The following is a 19,072-nucleotide window of genomic DNA, read 5'->3' as shown; positions in this document are numbered from 1 at the left end:
GTCATTAGGATCCACGACCCCGCTCTGTTCTGTGGGCAGCCGGAATCACAAGTAAATTGGGAGAGAGGAAAGTCAGGCACATCTGTGTGTATCAGGATGCTGTGTTGTCTTTAATCAAGAACAGTGAAAGAGATGAATAGAAACACAACAAGAGAATAAAAACCCTCCCCATGCTCTCACTTAAATGAGTTTCCCCCACATCACAGGCTGCCTGCTCGTCCTGCAACCTCTGATGTTTTTGTATTACTGTTAACGAGAAAGATGTTGACTCAGATGCTGCATCCTTTTATCCCACCTTTTATCTTTACTGTTACATGAAAGTAGACAAAGGGGGGGAGAGGAATAGCTAATAGGCATCTGCTGAGCCTGGTTAACTTCTAACCCGAGTCACTTACTACTTTATGTTTTTGCTCAAATGGCTGAGCTGGATGGGCATCTTTAGAGGAGAGCGTGCAGTTATTAGATTAGAAATGTGACAAAGTCACCACTGTGAAATTGTTTTTTGGATTTAGTCTGCATATCAGATTTTTACCTTTTTGCGGACTTCAGAGGTGAATTTCCGCCACTCTCTATCTCACTCCTAAATGTTAGGACAACATGCAGAACGCATTTTCCGCTGTGTTTTTATTGATAGTGCATCCTTCACCATGGAAGGCCACAGTGGAAATAATGTCCTGCTTAATGACTAATGGAATGGTTACCTGCTGTGTTAGGTGGGACCATGTTTTATTATGTGTAGTTTAATGGGTCTGTGGTCTTTGTAGGGTTGATTCGTCTCCGCTCCACTCCCCTGCCCAAGCTTCAAGGCCTGGAGTACGTCTTGAATGTAACGGCCACAGATGACAACGCATCAGGCGGGCCACACCCCCTCTCCTCCACTGCCCGCGTCATAGTTGGGGTTGATGATGTCAACAACAACAAACCTGTATTTGAAGAGGTGAGGTTTTTTCATTTTTTAAATTTTATTTTAAAGAAAAACTATTATTTAACATATTTTATAATTGTTTCCATTCTGACTATGGGTCTTGCTAATTTTACAGGAGCCACATCTGCTTTATAGACTCTGGAAATGTGACTGCAGAGAAACAGCTTATGTCAGGGCAACCAGTGCAAGCCTGAACACAAAACCTGAAATTTGACATAAATCATTTCAAACATTTTGTCTCTGAGTCTAAACAAAAGCTCAAATCCTCTGTTGTTTGCTACTACTTCTGTACACACACATGTTAAATTGATAGCAACCCACGGCCCCAAGATGTGTTCAGGCAGAAAGTGAATTTTCGCCTTGCATCATTCTCTCGAATTTGACTGCAGGATCGTTTGTGCTGTTTGTGTTGATTCGCGCCTAACATCCAATGTACCGACTGTACAGACAGGCAGCTCAGACTGATCTTAGAACTCATAAGTTGAAAAAATGTTCAACTCGCAGAGACGCATCTTCACTTCAGTTTGCTCAGGTGAATTTGCACCTAATCGCTCCTACTCACACCTTTCCTTCAACTTTGCATGCAAACACCCTGCCTCTGAAATTCAGGCTAGTGTTTGGCTAGTTGGCAAATTGCCCTGGAAGAAGATCCCTATGCAGTTAGCTAATCCTGAGGACTATTTGCTGTGTTTACTTTCATTTCAAGTCAGTGTTTGAAATCATTCATGTGGAATTTCAATTTGGAAAGCTTTGCCTGGTTGCCCCAATATATGTTGTTTTTCAAAAATCCACAGTGGTTGCTCCAAGTGCAAAGTTAGTGTACCCATTTGTCAGAGAAGCCATAAATATGAGAATTAGACCCAGTTTAAAGACAGATCTCTAATGAATGTTCAGTCAGTCTAAAATCATTAGAATATGCTATTTGCTTAACAAACCTTCTCAAGTCATTTATTTTAGTTTTACAATATTGTTACATTTCGCTCTCATCTGCTTCATCCTCTCAGTTCACTTCAGTTACTCCTCTGTCTGTCACTCCTTCCTCCATCTCTTCATCCCACTCTCTAGCTCTTTCTTATTTTTTGCCCTGGCTTTCTCATTTCCCTGGCCTCCGTCTCTCTCCGCTCTGTTTTCCCATGAGTTCTGATTAGCCTGCACACCCACTCTATCTTTAGGCGCTCCATTGGGATTTCAATTAATTTATGAAAAAAAAAATGCAATATCATCACAATATACTATACCTGTTTAATTAACTTCCTCCTTAATTAGGAATGACTTGAACTTCAGCAAAAGACATACTCACACAGAGCTGCAGCTTCTGAGGTCTTCCGGGTGGGCTGAAAGTCTTGGCAACTTGATGTGTTTAAATATCAAGTGACGCCTCAGAACCATCTGTGCTAGCACGACCTTATGCTTGATATTATGTGATTTTTATGAACAACTAACTAAAGGCTGCACTGTCTGTGCCGTCACATCCTATGAACTCTTGCATTATTCTTCTTTCTATCGCTTTCACATCCTTTGATTCATCTCTCCCACCCTCTGTTTCGCGTTCATACTCATCTGCTCCTCCTTGCCTAGTGTTTTTCCTTTTTTTCACGGCCATTCTGTTGAAAGAGTTGCTAGCATTTATATCTGATTACACAAAAGAAAGACTCCAGAGAGCAGCTCTTTATCTGGGGCATATGTTCATTAGGGGGAATGGATTGAATTCCTGGCTAAGACAGAGCTGTTCATTGCCGGCTCTTCAAAAGAAATCAGCTCAAGTGTTTTCAATTCCATAGATGCAGGCTATTGTAGCTATAACTTTTATATTGTGTTTCATGTACAGTACGTCCCTGTGTGTGTGTGTGTGTGTGTGTGTGTGTGTGTGTGTGTGTGTGCATTTGTGTGTGTGTGTGTGTATTGACCTTCGACGTAATGAGTTTATCTTCTTTGATCATTTTATTCTCATTAATGTAGCATATTGTGACCAATTATTTTCATAAATGAGAATTCTTTCTTGTATTTGTGTTTCTCTCCTTCTTTGTCTCACCACTCCTCCACTCACCCTCTTTTCTCTCCATCGCAGTGCCAGCAATATCGTGAGCAGGCTTCAGTGCTGGAGAACCAGCCAACGGGGACTTTTGTGTTGCAAGTGCATGCTGCGGATGCAGATGAGGGAGCAAATGGAAAAGTCAAATATGGCTTAATGCACAGAGACAGTGCGATGCCTGCCTTCAGAATTCATCCAGACACAGGTACAGTGGTCTCAGTTTGTCTGGGCTAAAATAGGTCTCAATTAGACATAGTGCATAGAGTTTACTGCAGACTGACAGGGCGGCATTGTAATGGTAATTGACAACTCTAGGGTCATTGCAGTTGTTTGTGATCAGAGAGGAGAGGAGGCATGCAGACTGACAAGAAATTTTCCCATCATTTAAATTGCTGCTCTCAAGAATGTGAGTCAAATGCCAAAACCTATCTACTGACCGTCATTTCTTTTAATCTGGACAAGCTCAGTGTGACTCAGTGCAGTATATAAAAATGATCGTATATACATATTATGAGGGAAAGGCAAATAAAGAGACTGTGCTGAAGTCCTAACACGTGGATTCCACATGTCTTTCTGTCAGTCATTTTCTTTCACGCCTGCGTTCTGTCTTCTTCATCTCCAGATTTAATAACAAAGTCACTCCGCTTGAAAGGAATTCTCGATTTACCCAGTATAAATTTCTAAATGTTTACGTGTTTTCTTGATGTAAGGGTGGATGATTTGACGTTAGATGAATAGACAGATGAGTGGATAGGTTGATGGATGGTTGGTTGAGTGAATGCATAAATGTGTACATGGGTGAATTGCTGAATGGTTGGATGGATGGATATATACAGTATGTATTCATGTGTGTATGTTTGGTGGAGTTGGGTAATGGGCTGATTATTGTTCTGTGTTTACAGGAGCGATTGTGACAGCCCGGCGGTTCGACAGGGAGCGGCAGAGAGAGTATTCAATTACAGTAACGGCCACTGATTGGGCGGAGGAGCCCCTCATCGGCATCTGCCAGCTCACCATTCAAATACTGGACCAGAATGATAATAGCCCCAAGTTTGAGAATTTGCGCTATGAGTGTAAGTGTCGGATAATGCATGCTATATGCAAAATAAGAACCTAAGAAATGCTGAATTAGATGGAGTGTTGTGGCCTGTAGGCCTGTACTTTAATTTAGTAGTGAATGAATGAATTTAACTGAGCTTCTTTTAGAGTGGTGGTTCATTTTTAGCTTGTGGCCCGTGAAAACAAAGGACCAATTGTCACTGGTCATATGTCTACCAGAGAAATTTTCTTCCTTTTTAATATGAATAATTTTTAGAATCTTAAACCTACATTTATTCAGTAATTCAGTAATTCAAAAGGGAAGAAAGCAAACAGTGCAGCCAAGTCTAAAAAGGACATCATTTTGCAGAGCAGAAATATTTCTTTTCACTTTGCTTTCCTGTTAATTTAGATGATTAAAAGAAAACAACCATTAACTATTTCTATTATCAAATAAGCAAAATTAGTGTTTTTCTCACAATTAAAACTTGATTAACACAGAATTATTAAGTCCTAATTAAGATATACTCCCTTATACATTTTCCCCACTACAGTACTATCCCATACTTGAGCCTTATTGAATATCATAATATCTCATTTTAACATATCTCAAGATTATTAAAAATTGTCTCAAAATGAAAAAAAAAAAAACATTTGGATTTTTGAGGATCAATAAGAGACATTAGCTTCAATTTGTGACTCATAGTGGTCCCAACGTCCAGATTGGGCACCGCTGTTTTAAGACTGTGAATGCTGTAAATTGGCATCTAGATTGGATTTTATATTGAGAAAATATTACCACTAATCCTCCTCCTAAAAAAATGCATCTCTGTATGAAAAATGGAAAATGGTTATGAAAAAATACCTTCAGTCCCTCGTGGTAATAACCTTAATTAGTTTTGCCTAATCACATCCATCCAATGTCCATAACATTCCCAAAGCTTTACCTTTACCAGCGTGTGTCTTAAGCTTCATATATTTCTACTCTTTGATTAACAGTGAACAGTGAACATACATTATTTGTTACCCCTGTAGACTTCCTGAGAGAAGACACTTTGGTCGGCACCAGTTTCCTGCGTGTGGCAGCTCACGATGACGACTTTGGCACGAATGCAGCTATCACTTACTCCATGTCTGTGGAGCAGCCTGAGTACCTGAGGGTGAACCCTGTCACTGGATGGGTGTATGTTAACCAGCCCATATCGCAGGTCAGTCAGCAGTTAGTAGCAGGCTCTTTGTCAGCAGCCAGTGAACACACACACACACAGACACACAGGCACACACACACACACACACACACACACACACACACACACACACACACACACACACACACACACACACACACACACACACACACACACACACACACACACACACACACACAGCCTGCATCACTTGGCGGCCTGTGGATCCATGTCAACAAAGTTAATGAATGAGTGCCTGTGTCTGCTACTTGGGTACATAGTCCCAGAGGTGCTGCATGTGCAAAGACCACACAGAAAGAAGAGGCGGACTAATTCAGGCTCACCAAATTATTAAAAATAGATATTAACAGCATGTGACTACTGTTGTTATATTTGATGAATACAGTTTTGTTTGATGCAAAAAAATCTGTCATTTAAATATGCAGAAATATCCTAACCTGTGATAGCGCTCATTAAAAGAGACCTGCTCTTTTTCAGTGTGTGGCACAGGTTTTTTTAAGAAGCTAATTATCAAAAATTATAATATATAATTATTAAAACTTCTTTTTAAATGTACTAGCTTTGATATATTGGATTCAGGACTTTTTAATTTTAATTTATAATCTGGGAGTCTGATAAGGAGACCGACGGCATGGCGCGGCTTAAGACGAGTTGTGTATTTTGAGGCTATTAACTGTAACAATTTGGAAGCTGGAATATTATGCACGTGATTTGACTTGCAAAGCATGGTAACCTCAATGCTAACAGCCTCTCAAAAACTAAAATGCTAAGCCATGTGCATGGGAAAGGAGAAGCAAAGTTAAAATAAATTAAACATTTCTTTTTTAAAATGCAAATTATTTTAGTTATATAAAAGTTCAATATGAAAACTACCTAGAGGATGAGCGTGCTGTCTTTCACTGGTTGACGTATGTCAACTAAGTGCATTACTGTGTCAGTGCCGGCGATGTACGTTTTCATTACATTTTTCATAGGTGTGTTGTGGACTTTCTTGTTGACAGTGGTCTATCAGCTCTGTAATTCTTGCTTTCCTCTTTCATTTATTCATTATAAGAGCTGTTCTGTGGTTCAGCAGCACTATTGAGCTGTGTTTTATTTAACATGCTGTACTTTTTAGCCCACTGGTGTTAGAAATCTCAGGCAATTTTGCCACTGACTTCATGCAACCATGACATTGTTAAGCCCAAAACCTCACTGAACAAAGCTGTTGCATATTTCAGAAAGGTTTAAGAAGCAATGTGAATCAATCCAACAAGCATTATGCTTTAACTAACGTTATAAATGCACTTCATGAAATGTTAAACATCTCAAATCTAGTCTGAGACATGGTTCCATTTTGCTTTTTTCATCAGTTTCTGATTGCAATGCGCAAGTTTTAAGGCCACATTTTCACACCACACTTCACATTTCCTGTTTCACTTGCAGCATTTTAGTAGAAAATGAACGACAGTGCTTGTTCTTTTGCCCTAAGACAGTACAGCTAGAGCCAAATCCATGCAATGTCAACACACGGTACAGTAGAGATCACACATCTCACACAGAATTAAGTGAAGAAGATAGAAAAGGTTGCTGTGACCATATCCAGAATATTTTATGGATATTTTCTGGTTCAGATCTGAAACTACTACTGCAAATTTAATTTCCAACCTCGGTTGTTAGCACAGAGTCAGAAGTCAGTCATTCAGTCATTGTTAAAGCGGCAGCTGCTGGGTCCACACTGGACATCGCTGATTGCTATCTTTGTTCTCTGGTTTCAAGCTTTGGAAAAGAGTTGTACTTGTTCACAAATACTAATTGGATTGTCCCAGGAATAGGAAATGTAATTTTGAAGTTAAGCGAGATTTCTTTTTATCTGGCTAGTGCTGCAGAACAATAATAGAGTTGCTAGGCAGTGATTTGTACAGATAGAATAATGCAGCTGATGGGTGAACATGTTACATCTTAACAATTGAATTCTGAGCAATTTTTCATTAACAAAGTGGTGCAACTATGAATTGTATTATCTGTTTTTTGACTGTGAGCAGATAAAATAAAATAAAATAACCTCATGTGGGCAAAGAAGGGCCTTTTAGTGGGTTTTTTAGACAATTTGTATTCCTCACTCTGGTGTGAGTGCAATGTTGATGTTACACAACGTCTAATTTAGATAAAAAGAATCAAACACACTAATGACCTCTTATGGAAATTTCCAGCTTTCCCTGCAGTGTCCACTTTGATTAAATGCACTTTCTCAGTCAAATGTACCCCTTATTTCTGAGCGGTTCAATTATAGCACAATAACAAAGGTAGAGGAGGTTTTGTGCAATCTGAGTTATAGCTTAATACATTTTTGTAAAGCTCATATTGCAGCCTCTGTTGTTCTTAAGCTAATTAAATTATTTCCTCAGTGGAGTTCATAAAGGTTTAAGGTGCAGACAGAAACATGAAGTCATTACTGCAATTATCTGGTCAAGAGCTGATCACTCAAATACAAGCATCAAATACACACCTGTTCTAATAACACAGAGGTCTATTTAAAACCCGGCTCCATACATCTACAACAGACAACTGACTGCTGCTGCTTTCTGCTTTTCACTGGCTGGTTTCCAACAGCCCACTGCCACAGTGTAAGCTGAAAACAGCTCAAATTATACTCTAATTATGCCAAGATGATTTATGGGCTATTTGTTAATTTTGTTAGTATTTCTATGGTACATCAGGCATTTTACTATACAGTATCTTTTACACTTCCTGGGTGTTATTGTATGAGATGATTTTGTGATTTGGCAGGGAAGCTACTTTACTTTGTTGTAGTGTAATTAGTGATCAGTACATTTGACATTTTTTATACCAGTGCCAATTTGAGTGTTGGTACCAAAACCAAATCAATAATTTTTTTCTCCAAAGTTTTAGGAATTAAAGCATTTGTTTTTATACAAAACTTTTTTTCCAGCAGCAAAATGCTCCAAACTTCTCAGTGTATCACTGTTTAATGATGTCTTAACTCACAGAACTGTACAAGTATTCCTAAACAAATACTCAAAATTCTAATTAAATAACAACATTTAATATTTAGGTCAGGACATATCCAATCAATTACTGAGTAACCAAAGCTTGATAGACACAAATTGGCCAGTAATCAAAAAGTATTGATGTTCACCAAACCCTCCTAATTATAGGGCTGCAATAGTGATGATTTTCAATATCTTTTTGGAGTAGTTGATGAGTAGTTGAGAGTTGTAGTTTAATATTTTGGTCTATACTGTAAAGCATTGGAAAATAGTGAAAATGGCAAATTCCTGAATTCCAAGGTAATGTCTTAATGTCTTTGTTTTGTCTGACCAGATGTCCTAAATGCAAAAATATTTCGTCCTATACAATGCAATACATTACAATACAATACAACAATTTCATATATTTAGGTAAGACAAGTAACAACAAAAGTAACATCCTATTTGAGAAGCTGGAACCATGAAATGTTTGCCTTTTTTGCTTTAAACTCATTTTAAATGATTATTTGATCATCAAAATTGTCACCAACTAACTAATGAATTAAATTTCAGCTCTAAATACCATCATGATAATTTTCTGACTGAATTCTGTGTCCACAGAGGAGCTATATTACGAGGGACATCATAGCAACCGATGGAGGGAACCGGAGCACTTCTGTGGAGCTGGCAGTCACCATCACCGATGTGAAAAACCAGCCTCCACAGTGGGAAGAGGAGAGCTACAGTGTGGTCATCCCTGAGAACACCGCCAGGGACACACCTATAGTGGTACTGTGTGTGTGTGTGTGTGTGTGTGTGTGTGTGTGTGTGTGTGTGTGTGTGTGTGTGTGTGTGTGTGTGTGGGTGTGCTTGTGTGTAACTTTGATTGCAGGCATATTATTTATATTAGGACATGTTGTTAAGCTGGTTTCTTCAACTCTTTCCATTTTGGGTTTCTATAATTGAATCAGCTGAATGTTTGTTTGCTTACTCCTCTGGATTAGTGTACAGTCTGTAAATTATTGAAACACAGTGTTCTCTTTGAGCTCAAAATACACCTTTGAAAGCTTGTCAGTATGCTGCAAAACCTGTAAACGTGTTTTAGTTTGACGCCATGGGTGAAAGCTGACATTGGTTTGTATGTGCCAAGCAAGTTTCATGGCTCCAGGCTAATTAAATCCATTCAAAATGTATCTGATGTGAAATGTCTTTGATGTGAAAAATGTCTGTCAATCTGGACATCACAAAAATCCCTTTTTTTCTCCAAGGTCCTCACAAGGGGGATTCACTTAGAGATAAAAGGTTGTTTCAGAGCCCAGACAGGCTTGGCTCTTTTCCTACTCTATTTCTTATTCACATAATCAATCATCACAATAATTGTAATCAATATTTTGACTTAACCTGCACTTCTTTCAGACTACAAGGAATAAATGCAGACTGACCCACTTCTAATGTAACCCCTGTCACATGTTAAATAATAAAATACGCTTATTTGCTTTCTGTCTTTCTTGTAAAGGATCAGATGAGTTTAACAAAAAAGCTTTTCTGTAGGATTACTTTTGTTGTCTTGTATACATGAGTATGTTAGTATGGATATGTAGGTTATATCTGGCATTACAGATGGTGGATGTACATTTATAGCCACATATGAATGTGTATACTAGTGTAAATGTATATTACTATGTTACTATGTAGGTTTATACATGTGAGATTAGGTACATACATTTACATACATATACATACATATAAACATACCATATACCTATATCATATACAGTACGTATCATATACCTCTAGACTCTAGAGCTAAAGCTAGGAATTCAATTCTTAGCTTTAGCTCTAGAGGTACAAACATGAGCGCATGAACTCTCAGCAAGAAAACGAGTAAGAGCATTTCCCAAAATCAGAGTAGTAATTTAGTTTTTTTGAGCTTAGTAAATTTCCTTTTATGATGTTAGAGCCAGGTTAGCATATCTAGCATGAAGAAGTGGAAGCAGTGGGAAGTAGAGAGTCTGGGTAGTGTTTTTCAGTCCTTATGCTAAGCTAAGCTAATCATCCCTTGACTCCAGCTCCACACTTACTTGACAGACATGAGAGTAATATTAACCTTTTCATCTCACTCTCGGCAAGAGAGACTAATTGTATCAGTCTACCCTAATTTTAACAATCTGAAATTCAGACATTCTGCAAAGAAAATACTCTAACTTTTCATTCTATTCAGACAATCAGGGCAACCTCTCACCTGGGAGACCCGAGGGTGACCTACAACCTAGAGGATGGGATGGTCCCCGAAACCAACATGCCGGTTCGTTTCTACCTCTCCCCCAACCGGGAAGATGGCTCTGCTTCCATCCTGGTGTCTGAGCCACTGGACTACGAGACCACCCCCTTTTTCTCTCTCAGGGTGCGAGCACAGAATGTGGCTGCAGTGCCTCTTGCAGCTTTCACCACTGTTTATGTCAATATTACAGGTATGACTTGTACTTTCTCACTTTAACTGTCATTTCTCTTTTATATGAAGATGGGATTGTCAGACTTAATCAATGAATTAGCAGGTTTTTTTAGTGTACTGTAACTGTTCAGATATACGTATATCTTTTACAATTTTAAGTTTTTATTACATTTATGAAAGGAATATAATTAACAGTATCAATTGATAATTGTCACGATATGCCAAACATAGAACTAATTGATTTGACTGAGATATGACAAAGCAATTGTCCTCAGCTAAAGGTTCAGCTGAAATGTTTAGCCTTTAGGTATTGAGTTAATTCCAGCACACAGAATATTTAAATTAGCAGCTGGGTAGTGTTGTGCTTATGCTTTAGCTTTACTAAAAAAATCAGACTTCTAAATCTTTAATGTATGCAGTTACAGAAGCTACAGCTTTGGACAATGGATCATTATTGCTTCATTCTATGTGGAAATTAACACATTATCAATTTGCAACTCAATCTCTCCTCTTTCCTAAGACGTCAATGACAACGTGCCATTTTTCACCTCTTCCATCTACGAGACCTCTGTAACAGAAGGAGCCCAGATAGGGACCTCGGTTCTCCAAGTGTCTGCTCATGACAAAGATCTGGGTCTTAACGGAGAGGTTTGTGGTTATCTATTTTGTGTTCATATAACAGTACAAAAAAAAAAGCAGAGATTTAACAGAAATCTCTGCACACACATCCACAGACTACATTTCCCTTGTTAAACCACCAGTGTTACGCTACAAAGAGCATTCTGTAACATCACACCTCAATCCCTCCAGTGCAGAAGCTTTTGTTCCAGAGTTGTGGTGGTGGTGTTGGGAACTATGCCATTGCAACTGGGTGACTGACATTGAAAATATCAGTGGAGAGGAGTATCGATCTGGTGTTGCCTGCAATGGAAAGACAAACTCTGGGAATATGATAGAGACCTCTTGACATTTCATTTTCAGCCACAAAGCCTCTAATTTCTGCAGTTTTTGCAGTGAATTGAAGAATACTGTTGGGATTCCCCAAATGTCCCTGTACTCCACAGATCACTTACTCTCTGCTGAGTGATAGCAGTGGTGACCACCATCTGTTCCGAATAGAACCAAAACTTGGAATCATCTACACAGAAGCTGTGTTTGATCGTGAGGCTCGCAGCTCCTATTTGCTGGAGGTGCAATCAGAAGATGGCCAGGAATCAGCTCGGCCTGGCAAGAACAAACAGCCCAACACAGGTTAGAAACTGACAATTTTAATAATGACATCAGAACATGAAACTCTCTATGAATGTATATTTTGCTTCATTTAATTCAGCAAATTCGTACCCCAAGTTAGGCTCATCACTGTTCAGTTATCATATCCCCATATCCTCTGTCTTTTTAGTCATACAATTTGTTTCCTCATTATTAAATTCTAAGAAACTTTAGGAGTTAACTTTGGACCGACCTCTGATCTGGTGCAATGTCCTATTCATAAAAAGCAGCATTGTTCTTTCCCAATAAGCCTGCAGGGCATTACTGAAAACTTACGAGTTGAGTTCTTCCTCTGTGCTACACTGTGTTTGGTATTACATTACATTCATTTATACCTAGGGATTGACTTTGAAAAGTGAATCTTAATTTGATTCATTCCTCTACCATGACCGGACAGCTTCACTCTCTTCCATGTGAAAATAGCTCAGAGGTTTCCTGCAATGTCTCTTTGTTATGAACCTTTTTTTCTTGCAGTTTTAATTTTCGATGCTCAATATTTAACAAGTACAACCTCTGTTTGTTTACCATGTTCTCTTTGTGACATTTTGGCAGTCATAAAACCTCTGTCTGTATCTAGACTGACGTAATATGACGTTTGTATTCAGAAGTGGGTCTTTGCAAATGTTTGCGAGAGAGGTATTAGGGGCAAAGGGTGATGTTTTTGGAGCAGCAAAGCCCTTTCTCCAGGGTTGCCAGGGCTGCTTAGCATTTGCAATGAGCCTTAGCTGTGTCTTGTGCTATGTATCTCCCACATCCAGAAGGGCTCATCTCCTCTGCAAACATTACTTGTCTCTCTGCGTCACCCCTGGGATACACCAAGAGGAAGAGGGAAATGTAAAAACAAGCAGAGAAAATAGAGCCACACTCCACCACTATCATCTCTTACCCCTGCATCTCCAAATTAACATGTCAGCCATGTGTTTTGTGAGCAGATAATTTACTCTTTCTAACTAAAGAAATAAACAGTGTAATGAGTAGGCACTGATAAGACACAAACACTTGTCATCTTATAAATATTTAACCTTCCCAGTAGAGACGTTTTTTTATCAACTCTCTGCAAAAAAGATTTAGCCCAAATAGTCTTGTCTTTTTCTGTTGAAAACAGTTACCCCTGTTAAAACAATAAACTCATAACAAAATGAATTATTTATGTAATTTACTTCACATCTTTGTGAATAATGTTTTGTCTGATTTCCATGTCAATGAGGCATATTGCGGCTGGTTAAGTGCCACTTTCCCACTAAACATTTGTAGAATCAATAAACAGATGGAAGGAGAATGTGCACAGTGTTTGTTGAACTGTGTGTGTGAGTTTGTGTGCTGTCGTTTAATCTGCTGCCATTCTGTCATTCATGCAGACACAGCATATGTGCGGGTTTTCATCAGCGACGTCAACGACAACAAACCAGTCTTTGCTCAGCGACTGTATGAAGTTGGTGTCGACGAGAATGCAGATGTGGGCCTGGCTGTTGTCACAGTTAGTGCTAATGACGAGGATGAAGGTATGCTTGATGAGGCAGAAGACTGGAGAGGTCCCACAGAGATTTTACTGATGCCATTTCTTAAAAATAAAGGTTAAAGAAGCTAGCCAACCAGAATCAATATAAAAGTGTTTATGTACCTCTTTGAAACTTTACACAAGTTTCCTGAGTTCATGTTTTTCAATTTCACCAGACTCTCTTTCTTGAAATACAAGAAATATTTTGGCAGGTTATTTTTCTAGCTGTGAACTCTGTTTGTGTTTGAAACATGCATAAAATGACCCAATGAGCAATCTGGACTGAGCTGGAATCATGCAATGTGCTAGATTTAGTCATTTGAGTGCTTGGTAATGCACTGTGGCACATATGTTCCAAAAAGAGTGACACGCTCCCACACAGTAGGTGGGCGGGATTTAAGCAATAAAGCAGTTGCTCATCCTCCGTACAGCAGTAGACTAAGATCCCTTTATCAGGCATGTTTAGGTCCGTTAATCAAGTATTTATGGTGAGCGGGGGTGCAGCTTAGGCCGGGCTGCAGCACTAATGATTAATAACTGTGGAATAACACCAACCCCCAACATTAAAGTTACAATACTGTTGCACTTGTGTCTGAGAGGCTACGCTCAATCTGTCTTGTTTAAAAACTATACCCTGAGCTTCACTGCAATAAGCCTGGTGGATCCCAGTGGGAGGCAGGGAGCACTTTGTCAGCCAGGGTTGTGTTAATAGTGCAGATTAGTGTATTTACATGGGATTGTAGCTACTTTAACCCAACAGGATGATTGAAAGTGAAGACATTTCAGGAGATTATCACTAGATAGGATACTCTCCATGGAGACACAGAAGATAAGTTCAGATATTGACTTCCTCTTTACTACATCCCCCATCCTCTCTTGGGCCCCAAAATCATTCCCCGGAGGCTACTATCAGACTGCATTACGCTGCTTTTCACTCTCATGCTCCCTTTCACTTTTTCAGCACTCTTTTTAAAAAATTAGAATATGATTAAAGCCGAGGAGACCAAACTTTCCATTTAATTAAGTAATCAAAACAAGAAAGGGATACATAAAAACCTACTAATGCTGAGGTCTCTGAGGGAATGAGGTGTAATACTCTTGTGGTTTCACCCTTGTGTTGTTGCTTTTGTGATTCCACTAAAAGTAAGAAAAAGACTGACGTATACATCATGCAGAAAATAAAGGAATAGTGATGGCTGCAGTAGCCTGCTGTAAATTCTGCTATCCTCTAAAATGTTGATGCACACTAACCTTTAGATTTCAGTAATAATCCCTGGTTAATCATGCATTTTGTGATTTCTCTCACAGGGGCCAATGCCAAGCTACGGTACCAGATAACATCTGGCAACAAGGGTGGTGTTTTTGACATAGAGCCAGAGGTGGGGACAATCTTTATTGCACAGCCACTGGACTATGAGCAGCAGAAGAGGTACAAACTACTGGTCCTCGCCTCTGATGGGAAATGGGAAGACTATGCAGCCGTGGTGGTTACTGTAGTTAATAAGAATGATGAGACACCGGTGTTCTCCATGAATGAATACTATGGATCAGTCACAGAGGAGCTTGACGGGTCACCTGTGTTTGTACTGCAGGTGAGAGTCTAAGATAATCATGCTAAGAGGTTTTAACTTGTAGTTTTTCCATTATAACTGTAATCCTTACATCTGTAATTATCTTTAGAGAGCTCTATTTTGTAAATCAACAGCCTCTCAAAAATGTGAAAATGGCAATTTTTGAATGCAACACATTATTCCAGTGTAGTTACTGTGACTTTTTCAGTGCTTATACTTTACCGTAGCTTGAAATCTTGTAGAATTATTATTCCATTAAGTTAGAATTACAGCATAGATGGATTTTGTGTGGAAAAATTCAGCAGTCAGGCTGTCAAACCCACACTGGGGCCAGATGTGAGAAACATGTCAGATCAGAGCTCATTGCTTTAATTTAGGTGGCCAGGAAGAAGTGCAAACACTTAAATGGGCTGTCTAAAAAATCGTAAAGAAAGTCTTCTTTGCTTTCGGGTGATGTCTGAAAAGAGATAAGAGGAACATGTAATTTGGGTTTGGCTGTATGAATGAATATCCATTTTCTTAAGTTGTTTTTATCTCTGCAGGTGACCGCCACTGACCCAGACAAAGATGCAGACCAGGGTGCCATACGGTATTCCATTCATGGCCAAGGAGCAGAGTCTCACTTCATGATCAACGACATCACGGGGGAGATGTATGCCCAGCGCACTGTGGACCGAGAAGAGCGTGCTGTCTGGCGCTTTGTTGTTATGGCAACAGATGAGGAGGGAGAGGGACTTACTGGCTTCACTGATGTTATTATCAACGTGTGGGACATCAATGACAATGCACCCACCTTCTCGTGTGCGCCTGATAATTGCCACAGTAGCGTGGCGGAAAACTCCCCTCCTGGAACGTTTGTAGTGGAAATGACAGCAGTAGACCTTGACGATGCAGCAGTAGGTCAGAATGCAATCCTCACTTACCGGATTACTGAAAATGCACACAATACAAACAATGCAGAACTTTTTACTATTGATTCCAGCACTGGAACCATTTCTGTGGCAGCAGACGGTTTGGACCGGGAGATTACTGACAGCCACCGGCTGGTAGTTGAGGCCCGGGATGGTGGTGGTATGACAGGTACAGCGACTGCCACTATAGTTGTAACAGACATCAACGACCACTTGCCAAAGTTTAGAGAGGACTGGTGTGGTGCTCGTGTGCCTGAGAGCACTGATGTAGATGCCTCCATTTTGGAGTTGAGCGCTGTGGACCCTGACGCTGGCACCTATGGACAGCTGGCCTTCAGTGTGGTGGCAGGAGACCTGGAGCAGAGATTCTACATGGTAAGCCACAGACTGGAGCAGACGGGCACTCTGAGACTGAAGAAGAAGCTGGACTTTGAAAAGCCAGGGGAGCAGCGTTTTAACCTTACTGTAAGGGTGGAAGATTCTGACTTCTCCAGCCTTATCCACTGTCTGATTTTAGTGGAGGATGAGAATGATAATGCCCCTGTGTTTGTCCCGAGCTCCCACTTTCTGTCCCCTTTGCCTGAGGACGTAACCGTAGGAAGCAGTGTCATTCAGGTCGTGGCAACTGACTCTGACTCGGGGTTGAATGGTGACATTTTATACAGCATTCTTCCTCAGTCTGATCCATATGGACATTTTACAGTTAGCCGAGGCGGTACGGTTACAGTCGCCAAACCACTGGATAGGGAGACAGTGGCAGGTTATGAGTTGGTCGTCATGGCGACAGACCAGGGTACCCCAGCACGGACTGGCAGTGTCATGGTCCACTTGCCGCTGCTGGACATGAATGACAACGGGCCAGAGCTGGAGACAGTCTACACTCCTGTGCTGTGGGAGAACAGTCCAGCACCTCAGGTGGTCTGTCTTAACAGGAGCTCAACTCTGCTTCATGTTGTAGACAGAGACTCCCCAGAGCATGGGCCTCCTTTCTTTCTCTCCCTGCCCTCACTCTACTCAATCGACTTCCACCTACAGGATCATGGGAACGGCTCTGCCACACTCACTGCCCTCCGGAGATTCGACAGAGAAAGGCAAAGACAGTTCTATTTACCAGTGATTATGATTGACAGCGGTGATCCGCCAATGACGGCCACAAGCACACTCACCATCACCATTGGTGACCAGAATGATAATGCCCATCAGGAAGGAGAGAAAGATGTCTATGTGCAAAGCCGCAAGGGTGAGTCGCACCTTGTTTTCGCTACAGAGTGTTGCACTGCAGGCAGAGCTTGAGTGAAGAGGGGGAACTGAGACTACAGCTGAAGGGAAAAGTTTTTATACCCATACCTGCTCGGTGTAGTCTGGAATTCATAATTGTGCTCTTCCTTTTACAATCCAACAGTGTTTTGTTATGGTAATATCAGCATCAAATCCTTTCTTGAGCCCTCAGCACATTCTTTCCTTGCAAACCCTTTGCTTAAAGCTCATCTGAACATCACATTATGATAAGGATCATGAATCTTTTATTTTTTTGTGTATTTTTTGTTTACCCTCCAGGTACGTTGGTAAGGTATGTCGGCTTGTTAGTGATTTGATTGCACACTCAGCTACATGTCAGTTTTGGTAATTGTGAAAAACAGGAGCGCCGTGACTCATCCAGACTGCCGTTGTTTACCCAGCTGCAGTACTCTGGCACTGCAGGTCGATAATAACATAATCCATACCGAGATAGCCCCGCTTCCTTAAGCTCCACGCTCTCTGAAGTGGAGCACTGAGAGCCTATTCATTCCAGCAGTGGGGCTCCACAGTTATGAGCATAATAAGTAGAACAGAACACAAGAATGCAAGATAAGGAGAAGAGAGGGACGAAAAGATAAGTGTTGGCATCAGCAGATTCTGTCCAGACTGAATCAATGTGTGTGTGTGTGTGTGTGTGTGTGTGTGTGTGTGTGTGTGTGTGTGTGTGTGTGTGTGTGTGTGTGTGTGTGTGTGTGTGTGTGTTTGTGTGTGGTGTGTGTGTGTGTGTTTACCTTGAATAGGAAGGATGGCAAATGCGCCAATGGGGAAGGTATATGCCCCAGATCCTGATGAGTGGGACAACAAGACCTACACTCTGGAGACAAGTGCAGCCAAGTAAGTACTCTCTGTTAAATGCATATAATTTTTTCAAAAACATCCCAATCTCCAAATGTGCTAAAAGTGCTAAAGCAACACAATACCAGAGGAACTGCCAGTTGTGAAGAATTTGAAAAAAATAAAGAGGATGTAGACTAGCGTTCAGGTTGTATTTCTCTCACAATGCCTTTCAACGATATTGCTTGGCTTGAAACATACCCAACCGGTACTCCTCTTAATCTTAGATCGAATTCCCAAGCCTCTAATATAAGGAACACTCTCCAAAGGAGCTTTAATCATAACCATCAACAATGATTGCCATGCCATGGAAAACGCAATCATATTCAAACAAACTAAGCAATCTTGGTACACCTGTATGATGTTCTGAGATGAAACAGCCATACAAGCAAAGTCTGACTCCATCAGGGACCTTGTGCAGCTATTCAGTATTCATACCCTCAAGATCAGATTAGAAATACCAATTGCACATTTGTTTTATTCATATAACAAATTCTGACAGTTACCATGACAACTATCAAGCTCTTTTACAAGCTTTTGCAGCCAAGGAATTTCTGTTTTGTTTATATTCTTCTTGGCGCTTTTTCTCTCACCGTCTCTTTGTGTTTTTTGAAAATGAATTTGCATTCACTTCCTGCTGGAGTAAACCCAAGTTCTGCTGATCAATTCTCTACTTGTCTGTCTTCCATCTGTCAGGTATTTTCTTCTGTACAAGAGCTCAGAAACAAAAGAAGCCACTTGTCTTTTTTTTTCTTTTTCTCTTATCTCCCACTGAAACTGTTCTCCCCTACTTAACAGATCCTCTTCTTTTCTCAGATACTTCAGCCTGAATCAGAGCTCAGGAGTGCTGACCATCCGACAGAGCCCTCCAGCAGGGAGCTATTGGTTGAGGATCAGGGTGTCTGATGGGGTGTGGCCTGATGTGATGTCTGGGGTCAGAGTTCATGTCAGAGATCTGGAGGAAAAGGCTGTCCTGTCATCTGCCTCGCTGCGCTTGACTGGTAATGTTAGCTGACTCATCTGATGGCATAAACGCTGTGTTAATTTTTTTCCCATGGGGTTCCTG

General features: G+C 40.4%; 1 protein-coding gene across 1 annotated transcript in view; it reads left to right on the top strand.

Annotated features, from left to right (window-relative positions):
- The window catches only part of LOC133982215 (neural-cadherin-like), an 89,311-nt gene that overhangs the window by 37,460 nt on the left and 32,779 nt on the right, over positions 1 to 19,072 (top strand). The window contains exons 8-20 of the mRNA XM_062421171.1: positions 765 to 937; positions 2,994 to 3,162; positions 3,860 to 4,030; positions 5,031 to 5,203; positions 8,794 to 8,961; positions 10,394 to 10,643; positions 11,145 to 11,272; positions 11,689 to 11,875; positions 13,252 to 13,395; positions 14,700 to 14,983; positions 15,505 to 17,113; positions 17,913 to 18,006; positions 18,823 to 19,007. Coding sequence (XP_062277155.1) covers positions 765 to 937; positions 2,994 to 3,162; positions 3,860 to 4,030; positions 5,031 to 5,203; positions 8,794 to 8,961; positions 10,394 to 10,643; positions 11,145 to 11,272; positions 11,689 to 11,875; positions 13,252 to 13,395; positions 14,700 to 14,983; positions 15,505 to 17,113; positions 17,913 to 18,006; positions 18,823 to 19,007 — 3,735 coding nt within the window. The remainder of the gene's footprint in view (positions 1 to 764; positions 938 to 2,993; positions 3,163 to 3,859; positions 4,031 to 5,030; positions 5,204 to 8,793; positions 8,962 to 10,393; positions 10,644 to 11,144; positions 11,273 to 11,688; positions 11,876 to 13,251; positions 13,396 to 14,699; positions 14,984 to 15,504; positions 17,114 to 17,912; positions 18,007 to 18,822; positions 19,008 to 19,072) is intronic.

The sequence above is a fragment of the Scomber scombrus genome, chromosome 6, assembly GCF_963691925.1.
Source record: "Scomber scombrus chromosome 6, fScoSco1.1, whole genome shotgun sequence".
NCBI classification, from domain to species: domain Eukaryota; kingdom Metazoa; phylum Chordata; class Actinopteri; order Scombriformes; family Scombridae; genus Scomber; species Scomber scombrus.
Note: the sequence above shows the minus strand (reverse complement) of the source record. Positions and strands in the feature narration are given on the sequence as shown.